Below are 16398 nucleotides of genomic sequence, written 5' to 3' on the forward strand. Positions count from 1 at the left end.
TTTGATATAATTCTTCTGATCTTAATTTATGTACACGTTCTCTAGTTTTCAAATTTTCTCTCTCTTTATATTCATCATCCTCTTTTAATCTTTTTGTTCTTTCCTTGGCCTTAACGTCTTCCTGTTCTTTATATTTATCATCTTCTCTTAATGTTTTTATTCTTTCTTTATTTGCATATTTTCTACCTGTTTATTTATTTTTTTTGTTTGCAACATTTTCTTCGTTATTATTTTTTTTTTTGGTTTTAGCATTTTCTGATCTCGTAATACGAGTAATAAAGGGACTTTTACTCTATCCTAATATTTCATGGAAGATTGTCGAATTATAATAATTATATAAATATCTGATGTTAATAAAAACTAATATTTCAGCAATTGTATAACTGTTAACATTATTAAGGAATTGGGGGATCGTACCTCACTTTCAAATGAAATAAGTTTAAATGAAAGGCAGCAAAAAATGTATATACGTAATGCAATATGGTACAAGGCAGTCATGTGGTGTTCACATCAGACTTTTTTTACCAAACATTGAATTTCTGTTTCTTACAAAATAGTATTCTAAAGAGCTCTTCTTTTTTTTTATTTTAAAATTTTTATTTACAAACATCTACATCATTGTTTTTATTGTTTTAGCTGATAACATTTTAATGTTTGTAGTTGCAGGAGTGTGTTTTAACTCTTCCTAAGTTTCCTGTGGGTTGTATTATTCACTCGTATTAAAGCAGATCTGATCCCAAGGTGGAGTAAGAAAGAGAAAAGAAAAAGGATTTAGGAACATTGTTGTCTTTTGGAGTTACAATCCTTAATAACATTTAATTATTGAAATATTCTAAGATTTTGGCTTATCTTATATTTTAGTTGTTTATATTTTAGTTGTATATTTACTTTTTTCTTCTTCTCAGGATGTCTTAAAATATCATAAAATGTAAATATATAACTTAAATAACGAGTAAACATTTCAGTCAGATATTTTTGGGAAAAAGGAACATAAATAAATATTAAAAAAACTAAATTTTTGACAAACAGAAAAAAAATTACAATTTAATACATTCCAGGTGTATGCACGAGATTATCAAGATTCTGTTTTAATTTTTTTCTTCTGCAGTTGTTTTTATAATCTTCCGGGAAAGTTTTCAATATAAAATTTATCTTTCTCTAATAGTTAATTTTATTATTAAATGATTTATCTGGTAATCATCCGATCTGGTGGTAAACGATACCGATCTGGTGGTAATATAACATGATACTTTCGCTGGCATTCAATTTAAAATATTTTTTTAAATTTTGTGCCTAGTGAAATATCTTAGCAATAGTATCACAATACGTTTTTATTACATCTCTTTGCCCAGAACGTCTTTTCCGATTTAATACTTATAAATTCTAACTCTGCTTTTAACCATTTAATTTTTATCGTTTTTATATTTCAACAAAACGTTTTGACGTAAATACTGTTGAATATTAGGGTTTTAAGATTTTGAAATGCTTCATCTATTTTTTTACTTTGCTTGACTTTCTTTGAAGACTTTTTCTTTTTATAATATTTTCACCGAAGATTTTTGTTACTTTTCGTTAAATTATGTCCTGTAATATACAATTATTTTTTATATTTTTACGTCATTTTCACAGTATTATTAATTTTATTTCAACAATTCCCATAATTAGTTAAACTGTTCAATGAGCTAAAGAAATATTCATTTCTTTTTTTCTAATTCTACCTGTTTATCGGACGTTCAAATTTTGGTAAACCGATTTAATTACTAATCTATGTCCTTTCCATTTATCTCAGAAATGGTGAAATGCCAGATGGGAAGGTAAATTAATTAAAATTTAGTTTATTAGTGATAATAAAAGTTACTTACAATAACACCCGTTTCCCATCGAAACACCATAATACCAGTTTCACAAGAAAGTTTTTAATTTATTATTTTTTGCTTAATATCTAAGAGTATTTATCAAGTTAATGCTCCAATAAATCATATATATATATATATATTAATTACCGTAACTATAATGTTTATACCTTACATGTGTAACAAATCAGTTCTGAAAATGATAATCATTCTCAAGAATAATAAGTATTCTATGCCAGACTTGGAAAAGTAAGCCCACCGAAGTGCAGTTGATATATTCAGTTTTCCAAGTGACACCATTCTGTTCACCATAAGGATTCGTCTTAAATAAAAAATCATTACTCTCAGAGAAACTATCTGTGACTGATAACTGTTACAACTCTCTACTCAACTCTATTCTAATGCAATTCTGCATTTTTCAGAGCCATTAGAATGATTTAGAAAGAGAATATAACAAACTATTATATCTTCTTTCTTTGTCCCTACTGTTTCAACTCGTCAAATTCTTTTTGTTTGTCAAAACAAACTAGATTAAAACATTGATTATCAGAGTTATTTACATCAATCAGTAATGCTAACCTATTACAATAAAATTTTATTTTTATATTTTCATCTGTGCAAGAGGAAAATTACAGTATTACAGTTAATTAAATGACATTTCTTTGGTCATTTTAACAAATAAACTATCCTATTTTCATCTTTGTGGAAAATATGTTTCTAAATTTTGGTTTACATATTTTATTACCTCATATCTTTTATTATATATTTTTTTTAATCTAAGGTTATTTGCTTTAATTTTGGCATAAATGAAATTAAATTATATTTTTACCTGTTGCATTCTCCTTTCCAAAACGGTAATTCAGTTTTTCCATCTATTTGTACCAGTCTTCCTATATCAAGTAAATTATTAACGCCTCTCATTACAGTATATCTATATGGTTCAACCGTACCATTTCTCTAGGAAAATAATAACAAAAAATTAGTTACACATAAAAATTTATTTTTAATTTAAATAGAAAATGTTAATATTTTAATTTAAAATTTATAATATATGAATAAACAGAAAATTAATAGATATTGACCTTATTTTATACATGTAGATTGATTGATATTAAAGTATGGAAACGGGATACTAGGATGTAAAAACAGATGTTACAAAATTACTACTTTACGGGTGTTTGAAATTTTTATCTGCCATCTTGAATCCGTCACATTGAATCAAGTATTTTTCTAAGGAAAGTTGACATGTGATGCATGATTTTAATGTAATACTTTATGAGAAAAACGATTCCGAAAATTTTTTCAAAAAATTCTTTCATTTTAATCTAAAAGCAATCAAATTTGCAAAAACAGAAAAATCGCGGTAGTAATAAAAGGAGGTAAAACGGAGTAAAAACGTTTTTATTTCATATTATCTTCAGAATTAAATCCAGTAACAAATTATAAACAGTTAATGTTGGAATTAAAGGCCCAAACACTAATAATAACACCCTTCACAGTAATAAATAATAATAATACACAATAACCAATAACTTGCAATACTACTTCAAATTAAATGGCTAAGTCAACTAATGTTATTTACTTTAATTTCACAATATTTAATTTTAAAATTTATTTAAATGTTTCGGTCCTAAATTATAATAAATTCTGAAAATATTTTTTAATTTAAAAGATGAAGTAAGTCAGCTGTTTGTTTATAATAACGCCGATTATATTACATCCCAAAAACGCAAATTAACTTTTAATTTTGGCTTTTTAATTCAACATTACTTATTTGAGAATTAAGTTAATTATTTAACACATTAACTGTTTAAATTTGGTTATTGGATTAATTTTAAAGGCAATACGAAATAAATAAAAAAAGTAGTATGGGGCGTTTTAACTCGTTTTATTACTACCGCGATTTTCCCGTTTTTCAAATTTGATTGCTTTATCAAAAACGAAGAAATTATTGAGAAACGGTCTTCAGCACCGTTTTTCTTTTAAAATTTTATATGTGTAACATATATACCTTTGTATTTAAAAAGTAATGTTTGATTCAATACGGCGGACAAAAATTTCTAAACCTCCATAAAGTAATAATTTTGTAACTTTGTTAATCCGTATTTGTTTCTCTACCTCCTAGTATCCCTCGATTTTAAATATAAAGGATTTTTCATACTTTAATTAATCACCAGGTAGATTTTTTCGTTATTTTACAGCTACCCTTAATGCGTTCTCTTCCATCACAAAATAAAGTAAATTATCTACATTCTTTTTATGGAAAAATCTTTAATTTTATATCACACAGTATGGTAAACACATAAATTTATTTAGTTTCAACTAAACCTGCCTCAGTGATTTGAGGCGAATAAAGCGAGTAAAAGATCCGCCCCCCTGAGTTGAGTATATAACAAATCTAATAAATATTGCTTATTCAAGCTGTGCTTGAATGCCAATCCGACCCAGAGGAGCAGGAGAAAAAAGTTTCAAATAAGCAAATATTAAAAATCATTGGTTTGAATTTAATTTTATACTTTGTATATGATTAAGTTTTTTGTTTTTTTTAATTAGTTACCCTTTTTGAATGCCATTTACTTTTTCTTGTCTATCGTATTAAAATTATTACATATATACAGCAGAGTAAGTTTTATTTTTTATGGACAAAAAATTTAAAATCTTGTAAACTTTGATTCGTTTTTTCAAAAGTCTACTGGTAAATGGATTTTCAATTCGGTGTCGTTCACCAAAATCGGAATGTTACCATTTTCAGGATCAAAAATAAAAGAAATTGCCACTTATGTTGTTTTGTTATTTATATGGAATCGTTTCTATTTTCTTATAATAAAATTAGCTGATCAATTTTTTTTAAATAGATAAAGGACGTCTACAGAATTAAAATTTGTCATATTTCTATAAAGAAGTTATAAAATATCGTCTTTCTCAAATTTTTATCAAAAAACGGACAAATTTATTATAATTTTTACGTCTTTGTACGAAGTAAAGGAAGTATTGTGATCGCGAAAAATTTTGGTTCTCAGATTTCAACGGAAATATCCATTTTGAGCATCCCTGGATCCATTTTGACTAGTTTCGGTGTGACGTCTGTACGTATGACGAGATACGTATGTATCTCGAATAACTTAAAAACGATTAGCCGTAGGATGTTGAAATTTTTTACTTAGAACTGCTGTAACATCTAGTTGTGCACCTCCTCTTTTGACTGCAATCGATTGGACCAAAAGCGTCCAAAAAGCACATAAACAAAAATAAATTTGATTTTGGACTTTTTCTTAACTGCAGTAATAAGCTCTCGATGTGAGCTTCTCAACATTATATCATAAGTGGTACTTATTTTCACTGGTTTCAGAGTTATAGCCGACTAAACATTTAATTAATGAAATATTTGGATCTTACAACAGGAAAGCACATTGGCTCAAATTCGACTTGATCTCCTTTTTTTAATTTAAATATATTGATTTATTAATAATTTAACCTCTGATTGTAAAAAAATGTTTACGATAAATAATAATTCAATAATAACAATAAATAAAAAAATATGAAAAAATATCGTAAGTTATTAATAAAATAAAATTTTACGTTATCATTTAAAAAAAAAATATGTATATGTAATTTAATAGTCGTACAAGGAAGTCATGTAGTGTCCACATCAAATTTTATTAATCGGCTATTAAGTGCGCTTACACAAACACACACATCGCTTACTTATACTTTAACTTAAGAATTCTTAGAGAATTTATGAGTGTACACTTACTGCTCCTAGATAAGAGAATAAATATACGTTTGGAGCAATCTGTACTAATGGCTTTGAATTTTGTTTTATTGCAATGCATATAGCTCTTGGTAAAAGATTGCGTTCAGTACAGTTGATTAATATACCGTCGAATAAAAGATCTCTTGCTTTTGCTGTTAGAAATATATCTTTTATTTTACCATAAATAGCCGGTAACGCTTCGTTTACAACAGCTAGTAATGGTGTGGGAAAATCTTGTTTAGCTTTTAATAACAGTGCCTGTAAAATAAAATTATACTGTTAGAAATGTAATTATTATAAACTGAAATTAAACTAAATATAATTATTATAAGAAAGTGCACATGTGTGAGATATTATTAAATAGAAATTAAGATAAAGTAGATAATGAACAGAAAATTTGAAGCGAAAATTACAATATAAATGGTGATGATGTGGGAGAAAAGGTTGAAAGAAATAAAAATGCAAAAAATAAAAGTTTTCTTTTATTAAAATCGTAAAATTCATCAATTTTAACTTTATTCATTCTTATTAAAACATCTGCATCTTGACTTTACCATGATTTACAAAAATAACGTAATAAGAATATCGTGAAAGGAACAATTTTACGCTTGACGAATAACCGGAAAATATTCCATGGTATTACATCTACATTTTTCACAACTGAACTCTGAACGGGTAGAATACATTCACATAACATCTATTTCACATTCTCTCTCATTTAGTGACAGCAGTAAGCAAGGAGTAGTTTCGAAATGATTTATAGTGGCACATAACAATAGCACGATCGTATGAAATTATTGGACTGGATTAAGTGATATTGTTTGTTTATTATTATGACTATAGACTGTACGTACAAAAAAATTATGAGGACTCCTACAAAAATTTTGCTTACAACTATAAAAACTGCAGGAATAATGAACCTCTAAAAATATTTTCCGTTTCAGCAGTGTATTTTATGAATGGATAAAAGTCTTTATGAAAATCTTTATTCGTTCTTACAACATTTTTCTTTGCTTCTAAAATATATGTTACAATCAATGCCGACTCGTAGGTAAAATTAGTGGTGGGGGGAGCGCAGACAATTTTTAGCCTCTGTTTTAAAATTGTGTAAAAGGAAACAAATATGTATAAAAAAAAAAAATTATTCAGAAACTTGATAAAATCCTAAAACAATAAAATCAAACATTTTTTACTTACTTTAACATAAATTTTTACACAGTTCAATCTTAATCTATTCATTTAAAAATGAAATCCTCCTTGTTGTTTTAATATTTGCGTAAAGGTCAATAATTTTCTCCTTGATCACACGCGGAGTAAAAAAAAACTACATTTCACCAGAACGCCAGGATCGGCAATGCAGGAGGGACAGTGCTCTCTTTCTTCCTCGCAGCCTCTCACAACAGCCAAACACCACGCCGCTGGAACTGTGAAGCGCACAGTTTCATACAAAATTTTTGTATATTTTTCATAAACTGAGTGCTGACTACTGTCATTAAGCTTAAGGATTATATATAGTCAAATATAAAAAAAGAATTAAAGAAAGAAGGATTCATTATGTTAAATTTTATCGATAACATGAAGTGGAAATAGGGGGTGCTGCAGTTCCACAGTGCCTATAGGCGAGCCGCCACTGTCTTACAATAATATCGTTTACAAGCCAAGAAAATCGAGTTAAAAGAAGCATGACAAATTCTTGGATTGGTTGCGTAGTGTCGTCTTCATGGTGATTTCATCTAAATCACGTTAATAATCTTCTTCTTAAACGTTTTAGCAAAGTCGTCCGTAAACATCATATTGTAGAGGCACTGGTTAAAATTATATCTTTATTACTAATTATTGTTTAATTATATCTTTATTGCTAATTCAATAAGGACGTACTTATATATTATGACAAATATATGAATGATCGACCTTTAGAACACGTGTTAAAATTTTATATGAAAATAAGTAAAATTGCTGTTAAATCATTGGTGCTGCTGAAAATGGTATGTGGTGTTAATGCTTTAATAATTCTACTGTCTTTGAATGTCTTAGGAAATTTAATGATGGGTAAAAAGATATGAATGACAATCTCAGAATTCGGTAGTTAAAATCAATTTTGATTAGATGAAATAAGGGATTTGGTAACCTGATAAACGATTAATACGTGTTAAAAAAGCTGACATTACAGTTGTATGACTTCCCCGTCACGCGGCTATGTATAAATAAAATATACTTAATATATAAGACACTGCTAAAATCTCTCGTTATAATTACAACGTAATATTGACTTGAGATGAAGCCCTGGGGTCCCGGTGCGGAGGACAGGGCCGTAGGCGAGTGTCTAGAGAACCCCCCGATCTTGTGGGGGTCGGCTGGATGCAATGAAGTCGCGGTCATTCCACTGGCTGGGATCCCGGAGGCTTCCGCCCTTCCGAACTAAAGCTGATGGCATGTAAGTATAAGTGTTGCGAGAGTTTTTGGTGTGCGTGTATCTGTGCGCGGGTGGTATATACGTGTTGGTTGGTTTGGTTCTAATCTGTTTGGTGAGGTTTTGTGCTGGTTTTTTAGTTGTGTTTGTATTATGTGCCTTGCTACTTGCTTTGTTGTCTGAATGTGTGTGTGTGTGTGTATGTGTGTGTGTGTGTGTGTGTGTGTGTGTGTGTGTGTGTGTGTGTGTGTGTGTGTGTGTGTGTGTGTGTGTGTGTGTGTGTGGATGCGCTTACCCTCCCCCCTTCTGAAGTAATTAATGCTTTATCAGCTATTTCCAGGAGGGGCGGGTAACCAGCGATGGAGGTTTAGTCGGTAGTGTGCAGGATTACATATGGCTTTTTTAATATCTTGCGGAACCTGTTAGCGAGTCCGACACTGCTTCAGCGCCCGTAAATGGGGTTCCTCCACCTCTTAAAAAAAAAGAAAAGAATATTGACTTGAGATTAAACCCGCAAATTTAAAAACTGGTATTACTAAAATAAAAGCTTCTGTTTCAACAATTTTAAATATTAAAATCATTTTCATGTCCCTTGAAAATGTATAAATTGATAACTCAGCATTTTTGTTTCGTTTTGCGCGGGAGTCAAAGCTCAGTTTTATAAAAAATCATTTTTTAAAGCAGTGTTGATTAAATTAAAAGAAGAAAATTGTTTAAAAAATGCATGAATTTCGGTCGGGTCCGGCCGCTTGGTGGGGTTTGGGGCTCCCAATTTAGTAAAGATTAATTTATATGCGTAATTAAATGACAATAGAAGAGGCCACAATGAAAAACAGCCATCACAACGATCACAACAAAGCTTTAAAATTTAGAGCATTTTTTGTCGTAAGGATGCGATTTTTTGCAAAACCATTTTTGGAACTATTGTTATTTTTTAATTATTAACAAATGTGCCTTAGAAAAATATGATCTTAATTACGCGAAATCTCGAGATACTGAGGAGACCTTGTTCTACAGTCTCACTTCCTTGACCTTTTAAGTTAAAAATTTAATGGCATAATGCCCCATATATACACTTAATCTGACCGAGTTTGGTCAAAATCAGTGCAGTAGTTCTGGAGATATAAGGTGATTTAGAGCCCAAAACCGAACACTCACACGTACATACGAACATTAACATCCGGAAAATTTCCATTCGGTTTTTTGAGTTCCTTTGGTGTAAAAACCGCATATGCCCAAATTGGACCGACTACAATACTTTCCATACTTGAGCTATAGCTCTGCTATAACGCTACCTAGACGGGAAAGTAGAAATTTAAGGTTGGAAATATGAGATCCTGTTTGCTGGAATAATCTTGAGTCGTGTACTGATAAGTTTGTCGTCCCTTAAGGTGATGCACGAAATCAAAACACGCTGATCATGAAAGACTTTCTGGCTAAAACATTGATTACCTAATTAAAATATCTTGCTTATTCACTTGAATAAGCCTTCTTTGGTTTCTGGTTGGCCCCAAAATTAAAGACGCTGTAAAAGGACGAAGATATTCTGATATCCAGAAAAATGTCATAAAGGGCCTCAAGAATATATTGGAAAAAGAGTTCCAGAATTGTTTTCAAAAATGGAAATATCCTCTAAACTAACGATAAATACACAAGAGTAATAAACAGTATGAACGTATTTTTTAAAGATGCATTCTGGGAATTAAACTTCTCGCCTTATTTATTCTAAAACAAATAGAAGCTTTCCTCGAAAGCTATAATCTGTATTTACACTAGTGATCTATATCTATACGTAGTAATGGAAGGAAAAAAATAATACAATAAAGGGAACAAACCTTCTCAACAATTAGTAAGCCTGGCATGGGATGTTTTTTATTCTCAACACTATTTTTGAAATTTTTATAGACAAATATCAAGTCACTTTTGATTAAGATTCTTAATATATATATATATATATATATATATATATATATACATGAGTATATCCAATCCTACTAAAGGGCATTTGTATGTGTGTGTTTGTCTCTCTTTCTCTCTGTGTGTGTGTGTGTGTGTGTGTGTGTGTGTGTGTTTGTGTGTCTATTCCCCTTAGCTTAGCACCGGAATGTATCGATCGTTAGAGGAAAATCCCGATTCGTTAGTACATGTTTCTTGGTGGTCAGGTGTATATTTGTTATATTATTTATTTATATTTATATATCGATATTTCCGATATATATATGCGAAATATATATTAATAATATATTTTTTTATGTGATTGTTTTTCTTCATAAAATAATGAACTATAACCGAAATGTAGGCACCGGAATATACCGATCACTAGCGGAAAATACCGATTCGTTAATATCAATTTCTAGAGTTAAATTTCTAATTCAACTTTCGTTATATCAATTTTAATCTTTCAAAAAAAAAAAAAAAATATTTTTACGCAAAAGGTAATCAATTTTGGACACCTAATAATCCCATTCCAAGACGTCGCGCCACCCGCAGGACCTAGCTGCGGAGTGAGTTTCTACAGCTCGTCTCTGCAGCTATTTATATATAATAAGGAAACTTAATTTGAAAGAATTATATAATTCTTTCAAATTATTAAAATATTTGAATCAAAACTCATTAACCAGAAAACACTTTTATTATGTACGTAATTTTTGTTTTCTTATCTAATTAATTTTTGTTTTTTATTACCTAATAAATAAAAACCACCACTAATTATATTACTTTTTTAAGAAGAAATACAAATTTAATTAAAACAATAAAAATTATTTCTATTTTTTTAATTTTTATTTTTAGAATAAAATTTCATTACTTTTATTTTATCACTAAAAAAGATCATGATTTCGTAAAACACACAAAAAAAAATGCCAGCAGTTTTTTTGCCATTCTTTGAATGGCAAGGAATTTTCACGTCTACACCGGTCAAGTTATGAAATTCATTTTCGAAAAAAACAATCAATTAGCTAAATCATTGTAAGCTCTTTGTGAATTTTTATTATAAAATAAGCCCTTTCTATTTAAAAGTAATAACCAAAATTATGAATTATTTTTAAAGCTTACGAATATGTTGCAAAATATAAACCAAAAATGTACAATTACTGAGCCAACTTCAGTTATTTCTTCATCGACATATAAGAAAACATAAATCGTAATAAATTTTAATGTTATCTAAATTTTTTTTATTAAATATAAAATTATTCGTTTGATTATATTTAAAACTTTTAATTTTAATTATTAAATCCCAGATGTTCACCAAAATAAGTACTAACCAAAATTTATAATATTATTGTATTTGCATCACAATTTGGAAAAATTTGTTTTCGATTTTTGAAAATTTGAGGGGTAATGCATCAAGGGGTGTTTTTAATGATTTAATTATTCATTAAAATTAATTCTAAATTATAGGGTACGACGAGTAACAGCAATAATTCAAAAATTCCAAAATAAATTGTTGAGGATGGTAACAAAGGCGCCGTGGTTTATTACGGGTAGAGAATTATGATTTTTTTTATTTATAATGTTGTTCTTATTTTTATTCTCTTCTACCTGGGATTTATTTATAATTATTCCTAATATTATGTTAAGTATCGAACTTTACTTGAACCAGTTATACAAATTCTTTTTCTGTACATGAGGTATTGAACCTTTGCATGCTTTAATGAGAGGTTTCGTCGGAGACCTCTCATGATTGTCATTAATAAAATTTACTTATGGTCCTGTTTGAGGTACCGATTTTAAATGCTAACAGATAGACAAAAAAATATATTTGGAGCTCTCCATCAGGGGAAGTAATTTAGTTATATAGTGACTTTCTTATAGTAAATACACACAAACGTCCGTCTGACTCAGATTATATACAATTTATTTAAATCAATTTTTTTTGTTAACTTTTTTTTAAATTTCAAAAACAATTTTTTTTAGATAATTTTTTGAACGATCAATAAATATACTTTCCCGTTATAGCTGCTATACCTGGGAAAGTAGAGAAAAAATTTAATTGTATTAAAGCTTATTTTCTATTGAAATTTATTTATACTCCTCATTAGAAACAAAACATTTTAAAATTTAGTCATTTTGCAGTTTCTCAACCATTAGAATCTTGAATTTCCTTTTAAACCTCTAGTCAAAAAGCCTTTTTACCTTTTATATAGACATGACGTCACTAACTTAATTGGCAGTCTCAGTTTCTTATTTTCTTTTTGTTTTTTTTGTATACCGAAATTTTAGATGTATTGTAACCTAAAGAATAAAACCTCTCTATTTTTAAATCTTCAAAATAATGTTATAGAATTTCACTTAGGTTACTCGTTGTAATTTCATCCCCTTTTTTTCATATGTATCTTTTTCCTTTTATTTGTAACATGTATGAATAAATAATAACCGAGTTTAATTCAAATAATAAGGAGTTTTTTGTATTATTTGGTTTTTAATGACGTAAGATATTATGACCGTTTATATACTTCTAACAATAATAACAAATTTAATTTCTGCGGTGATCATTACATTACATTTACCTACTTAAAAAATGGTAATTATTTTAAAAAAAAAAAGAAAAAAATTGTTACAAAATATTAAGATATAAAATATTATTTTAAACAACCATACAGATCATATGAGATCCCTTGTACAATAAGAGATCTTTTACAAAAATTGTTTATAAATTTTTTACCAATTATCTGATATCTGATATATATATATGTCGGAGAGGCGAGGAGATGTGTCAGGGATTCAACGTTTTGTGTTTCACTCATGTTTATTATTACAAGTGGAGAATATATAAGATTATAATAAAGTTCAATTAATAAAAATGAGTAGATAACTCGTACAATGAAATAATTACAAATGATAATTATCACTTATCAATAACTCAGTAGTACACGAATTATAATATAAGATTAATTTAATTTAGAATTCAAATAATATTAAAACAACTTGCGATAGATCGAGGCTCAGGGAAATAACGAATTCGCGATCACCAGGACGTCTGTTCGATCTGGGTTCCAAAGCAAGACTACCCTTTCTGCATATTCTCAAATAATATACCTACTGCATATTTCCTTTTCCTTATTAATTTTATGATACCCCTATCGTCCTGGGATCCCGACTACGTTGACAACCATGTGCCTACCTAGGCCTAAGCCTACCGCAATAAAACAATTTAAACCTTATTTTACAAAATATTACAAGTAATAGTACATTTCTTAAAACTACTAAAAATACCGATATTCTAAAGAATATTCTCATCGTTTTGTCGGAAGATACTCCACTGTACTTTATTCTCCGACACGGCCATTCTGACAATCACACGCCCTCGGGTGTATCTAAAACATTGAGTTACAGTGGTATTTTAATTTTTGTTTTCAACTGACCTCGGTCATTATAAAGCATTTTACAATAGTTAAAGTACAACAGATAGATTCAGAAGTCCTCTCGAGTAACAGAAATCCATTAATTATTCATTATCCTAAATAGTCATCGTACAGTACTCAAGAGATCGAAAAGCCATCAATCATTATTCCTTATCATTTAACTGTCAAATAAGATTTTATTTCCTCCACCAATAGACCTCTGCACTATCTCTAGGCTACCCTGTATGCCACATACAGTATCATACATATTCTGTAGTTGCCACAACTACCTGCCCGACACATCATCAGGTGCCCATCGCGCCCTGATCAAACTAACATTAGCCACTAATTTAGTTTGCAGTTACGACTACACACTGATGCATGTGCGAAAAATAAAAATGCCAGGTCCACGACCTGCTGCCAGCCATTAGTGCATTGCGTCATTGGTGGTCTCTTTTTAAACCATAGTCCCTGTTTCAGGACCAACATCAACAGTCTCCTCGGCACAACTTTCATTGTCCGAGGAAACATCCAACTCATTAGGAATATAATTCTCAGGCATTTCTCTCAACTTATCATGACTATACTTATAACTTCTACTACTACTTAAAGATTTTAGTGTGTACCTGTCGTTATCAAGTAATTCTGTTACTACGAATGGACCTCTAAATTTCCTATCGAGTTTCGTTTGATTACGTTCTTCGTTCTTAATCAAAACGTGATCTCCTATTTTAAACTTATTAACCTTCGCTTTATTTTTATCAAATCTAATCTTCTCATAATTAGCATTTTCCTCTATACTTTCAATCGCTCGTTGTCTTACATTAGAGATATCAATTTCATTTTCGTTGTCATCAACTAACAACCCGTAAGGTCTTGCCTTCTTACCAATTAATAATTCTAACGCACTAGATTTGGTAATACGATTCGCGGTTGAGTTTAAAGCTAGCTGAACTTCACCAATGGCGTCTTGCCATGGACGATTATTAGACTCAACAGCAGTGAAGATATTTTTTAACGTACTCATTACACGCTCTACTTGACCATTTGCCCTACTAGTACCTGTAGCTATTAAATGTAAATTAATATTTAAAGATTTACAAAAGTCTTTAAAATCTTTCCCAGTAAAACATCTACCTTGATCGGCAATCACACGAGCGGGAACTCCCAATATAAATATTGAAGCCTTTAAAGCTTTAATAACACTATTACAGTCAATTTTTCTGCTGTGATGTAAATAAACATATTTGGTAAAACCATCTATAATAACAATAATGTATTCTTTAGTATTATTTTTACCGCTCAATTTGCCTGTAATATCTATATGCACAGTATGCCAAGGTATGCGGGTCTTAGGGATGGGATGTAATTCAGCTTGAATTTTACCTGACTGAGCTTTAGAGAGTTTACAAGTAATACAATTGTCAACAAATTTACGTACGTATTTAGACATACCTTCAAACCAGTAATACTCATAAACCTTATCGAGTGTTTTATCCCAACCTAAGTGCATAACAGACTCATGTACATGGTTAATGACGGACCACCGAAATGCTCTGGGTACAATCGGCAAACAAAGGGTTTCGCCTTTTCTCTGTATTTTCCGGTATAGCGTACCGGCTTTAATTTCATAAGATTTTAAGAGATCTTCCGATAGCTCATCGCTTTGCAATTTGGTGACTATTTCCGAAATTTCCGAGTCACGCTGTTGTTCAGCAAGAAGCCAATCAACCGATAGTTCCGCGAGGTTAACGCGTTTCTCTTCAATTTTATTAACCTGTTTTGGTAAATCGGACAAAGGGTTTCGAGAGAAGAAATCCGCGTGCGACATACGTTTGCCTTCTCTATAAACTATATCGAACTGAAAAGCCTGTAAATAAGCCCACCACCTATGGACTCTATCATTAAGATCAATCTTATTTTGAGAAGATTTCAATGAATTACAATCAGTTACAACAGTAAATTGTCGTCCATGCAAGTAATGCCGAAAATGTTTAATAGATTTAACAACGGCCATAGTTTCGAGTTCGTAAGAATGATGCCTGGACTCGGCTGGGCTTGTCCTTTTACTAAAGTATTCAATAACTTTATTTTTACCGTCTACTTTATGCATGAGTATTGCTCCGTACCCATCGGAAATAGCATCGGTATGCAGTTCTATAGGGTAATCCGGGTCAAAGATAATTAAGACGGGTTCGTTGGTCAAAGTATGAATTACTTTTTGTCGGGCGTTTTCATGTGTCTCAGTCCACTCAATATATTTTTTACCTGAGGTAAGAGCATATAATGGTTTCATGATTTGTGAAAACTTAGGGACAAACCGTCGGAAATAAGATGCAAGGCCAATAAATTGTCTAAGCTGAGTAACGGTCCTTGGAGCGGGTAACATTGTTAAAGAGTTTATTTTACGAGGGTTGGGACGAACTTGTCCTTCTTGAATCTCGTACCCAAGGTATGAAACAGATGTTTTGAGAAAATAACATTTTGAAAAATTAAATGAGAATCCCGCATCTATAAGAATTTTTAATACCACTCGAAGTCTTTCAAACGCTTCTTCTATCGTATCTGCAATTATCAGTACATCGTCTAGATAAACTACAACGAAAGTGTACGCGAGCTCACCCAATGCCTTTAAAATTGCTCTTTGAAAAACCGAAGGAGCATTTTTCAAGCCGAATGGCATTGTTAAAAATTCAAATTGACCATCAGGAGTAACAAATGCCGTACGTTCTATAGATTCCGAATGTATAGGAATTTGATGGAAACCACTGGCCATATCTAAACTAATGTAGAATTTAGCCTTTCTAAGTCTCGGTATTTGATCTAAAATAAGTGGCAAAGGAAATTTGTCTGCAACTGTATTTTTATTTAATTCACGATAATCGACACATAAACGATCCGATCCGTCTTTTTTCTTGACTAGTAAGATAGGACTAGCAAACGGTGAATTGCTAGGACGAATAACATTAGCTTCAAGTAACTCATTTATTCTTTCTCTAACTATTTGTCTCTCTTCTACACTAAGTCTATATGGTCTTC

General features: G+C 30.3%; 1 protein-coding gene across 1 annotated transcript in view; it reads right to left on the reverse strand.

Moving 5' to 3' along the window:
* LOC142330897 (sensory neuron membrane protein 1-like) overlaps positions 1 to 16398 on the reverse strand; it is a 100005-nt gene that overhangs the window by 52243 nt on the left and 31364 nt on the right. Inside the window, exons 4-5 of the mRNA XM_075376364.1 lie at positions 5608 to 5865; positions 2683 to 2810 (exon numbers count right to left, since the gene is read on the reverse strand). Coding sequence (XP_075232479.1) covers positions 2683 to 2810; positions 5608 to 5865 — 386 coding nt within the window. The remainder of the gene's footprint in view (positions 1 to 2682; positions 2811 to 5607; positions 5866 to 16398) is intronic.

The sequence above is a fragment of the Lycorma delicatula genome, chromosome 10 (assembly GCF_047948215.1).
Source record: "Lycorma delicatula isolate Av1 chromosome 10, ASM4794821v1, whole genome shotgun sequence".
NCBI lineage: Eukaryota > Metazoa > Arthropoda > Insecta > Hemiptera > Fulgoridae > Lycorma > Lycorma delicatula.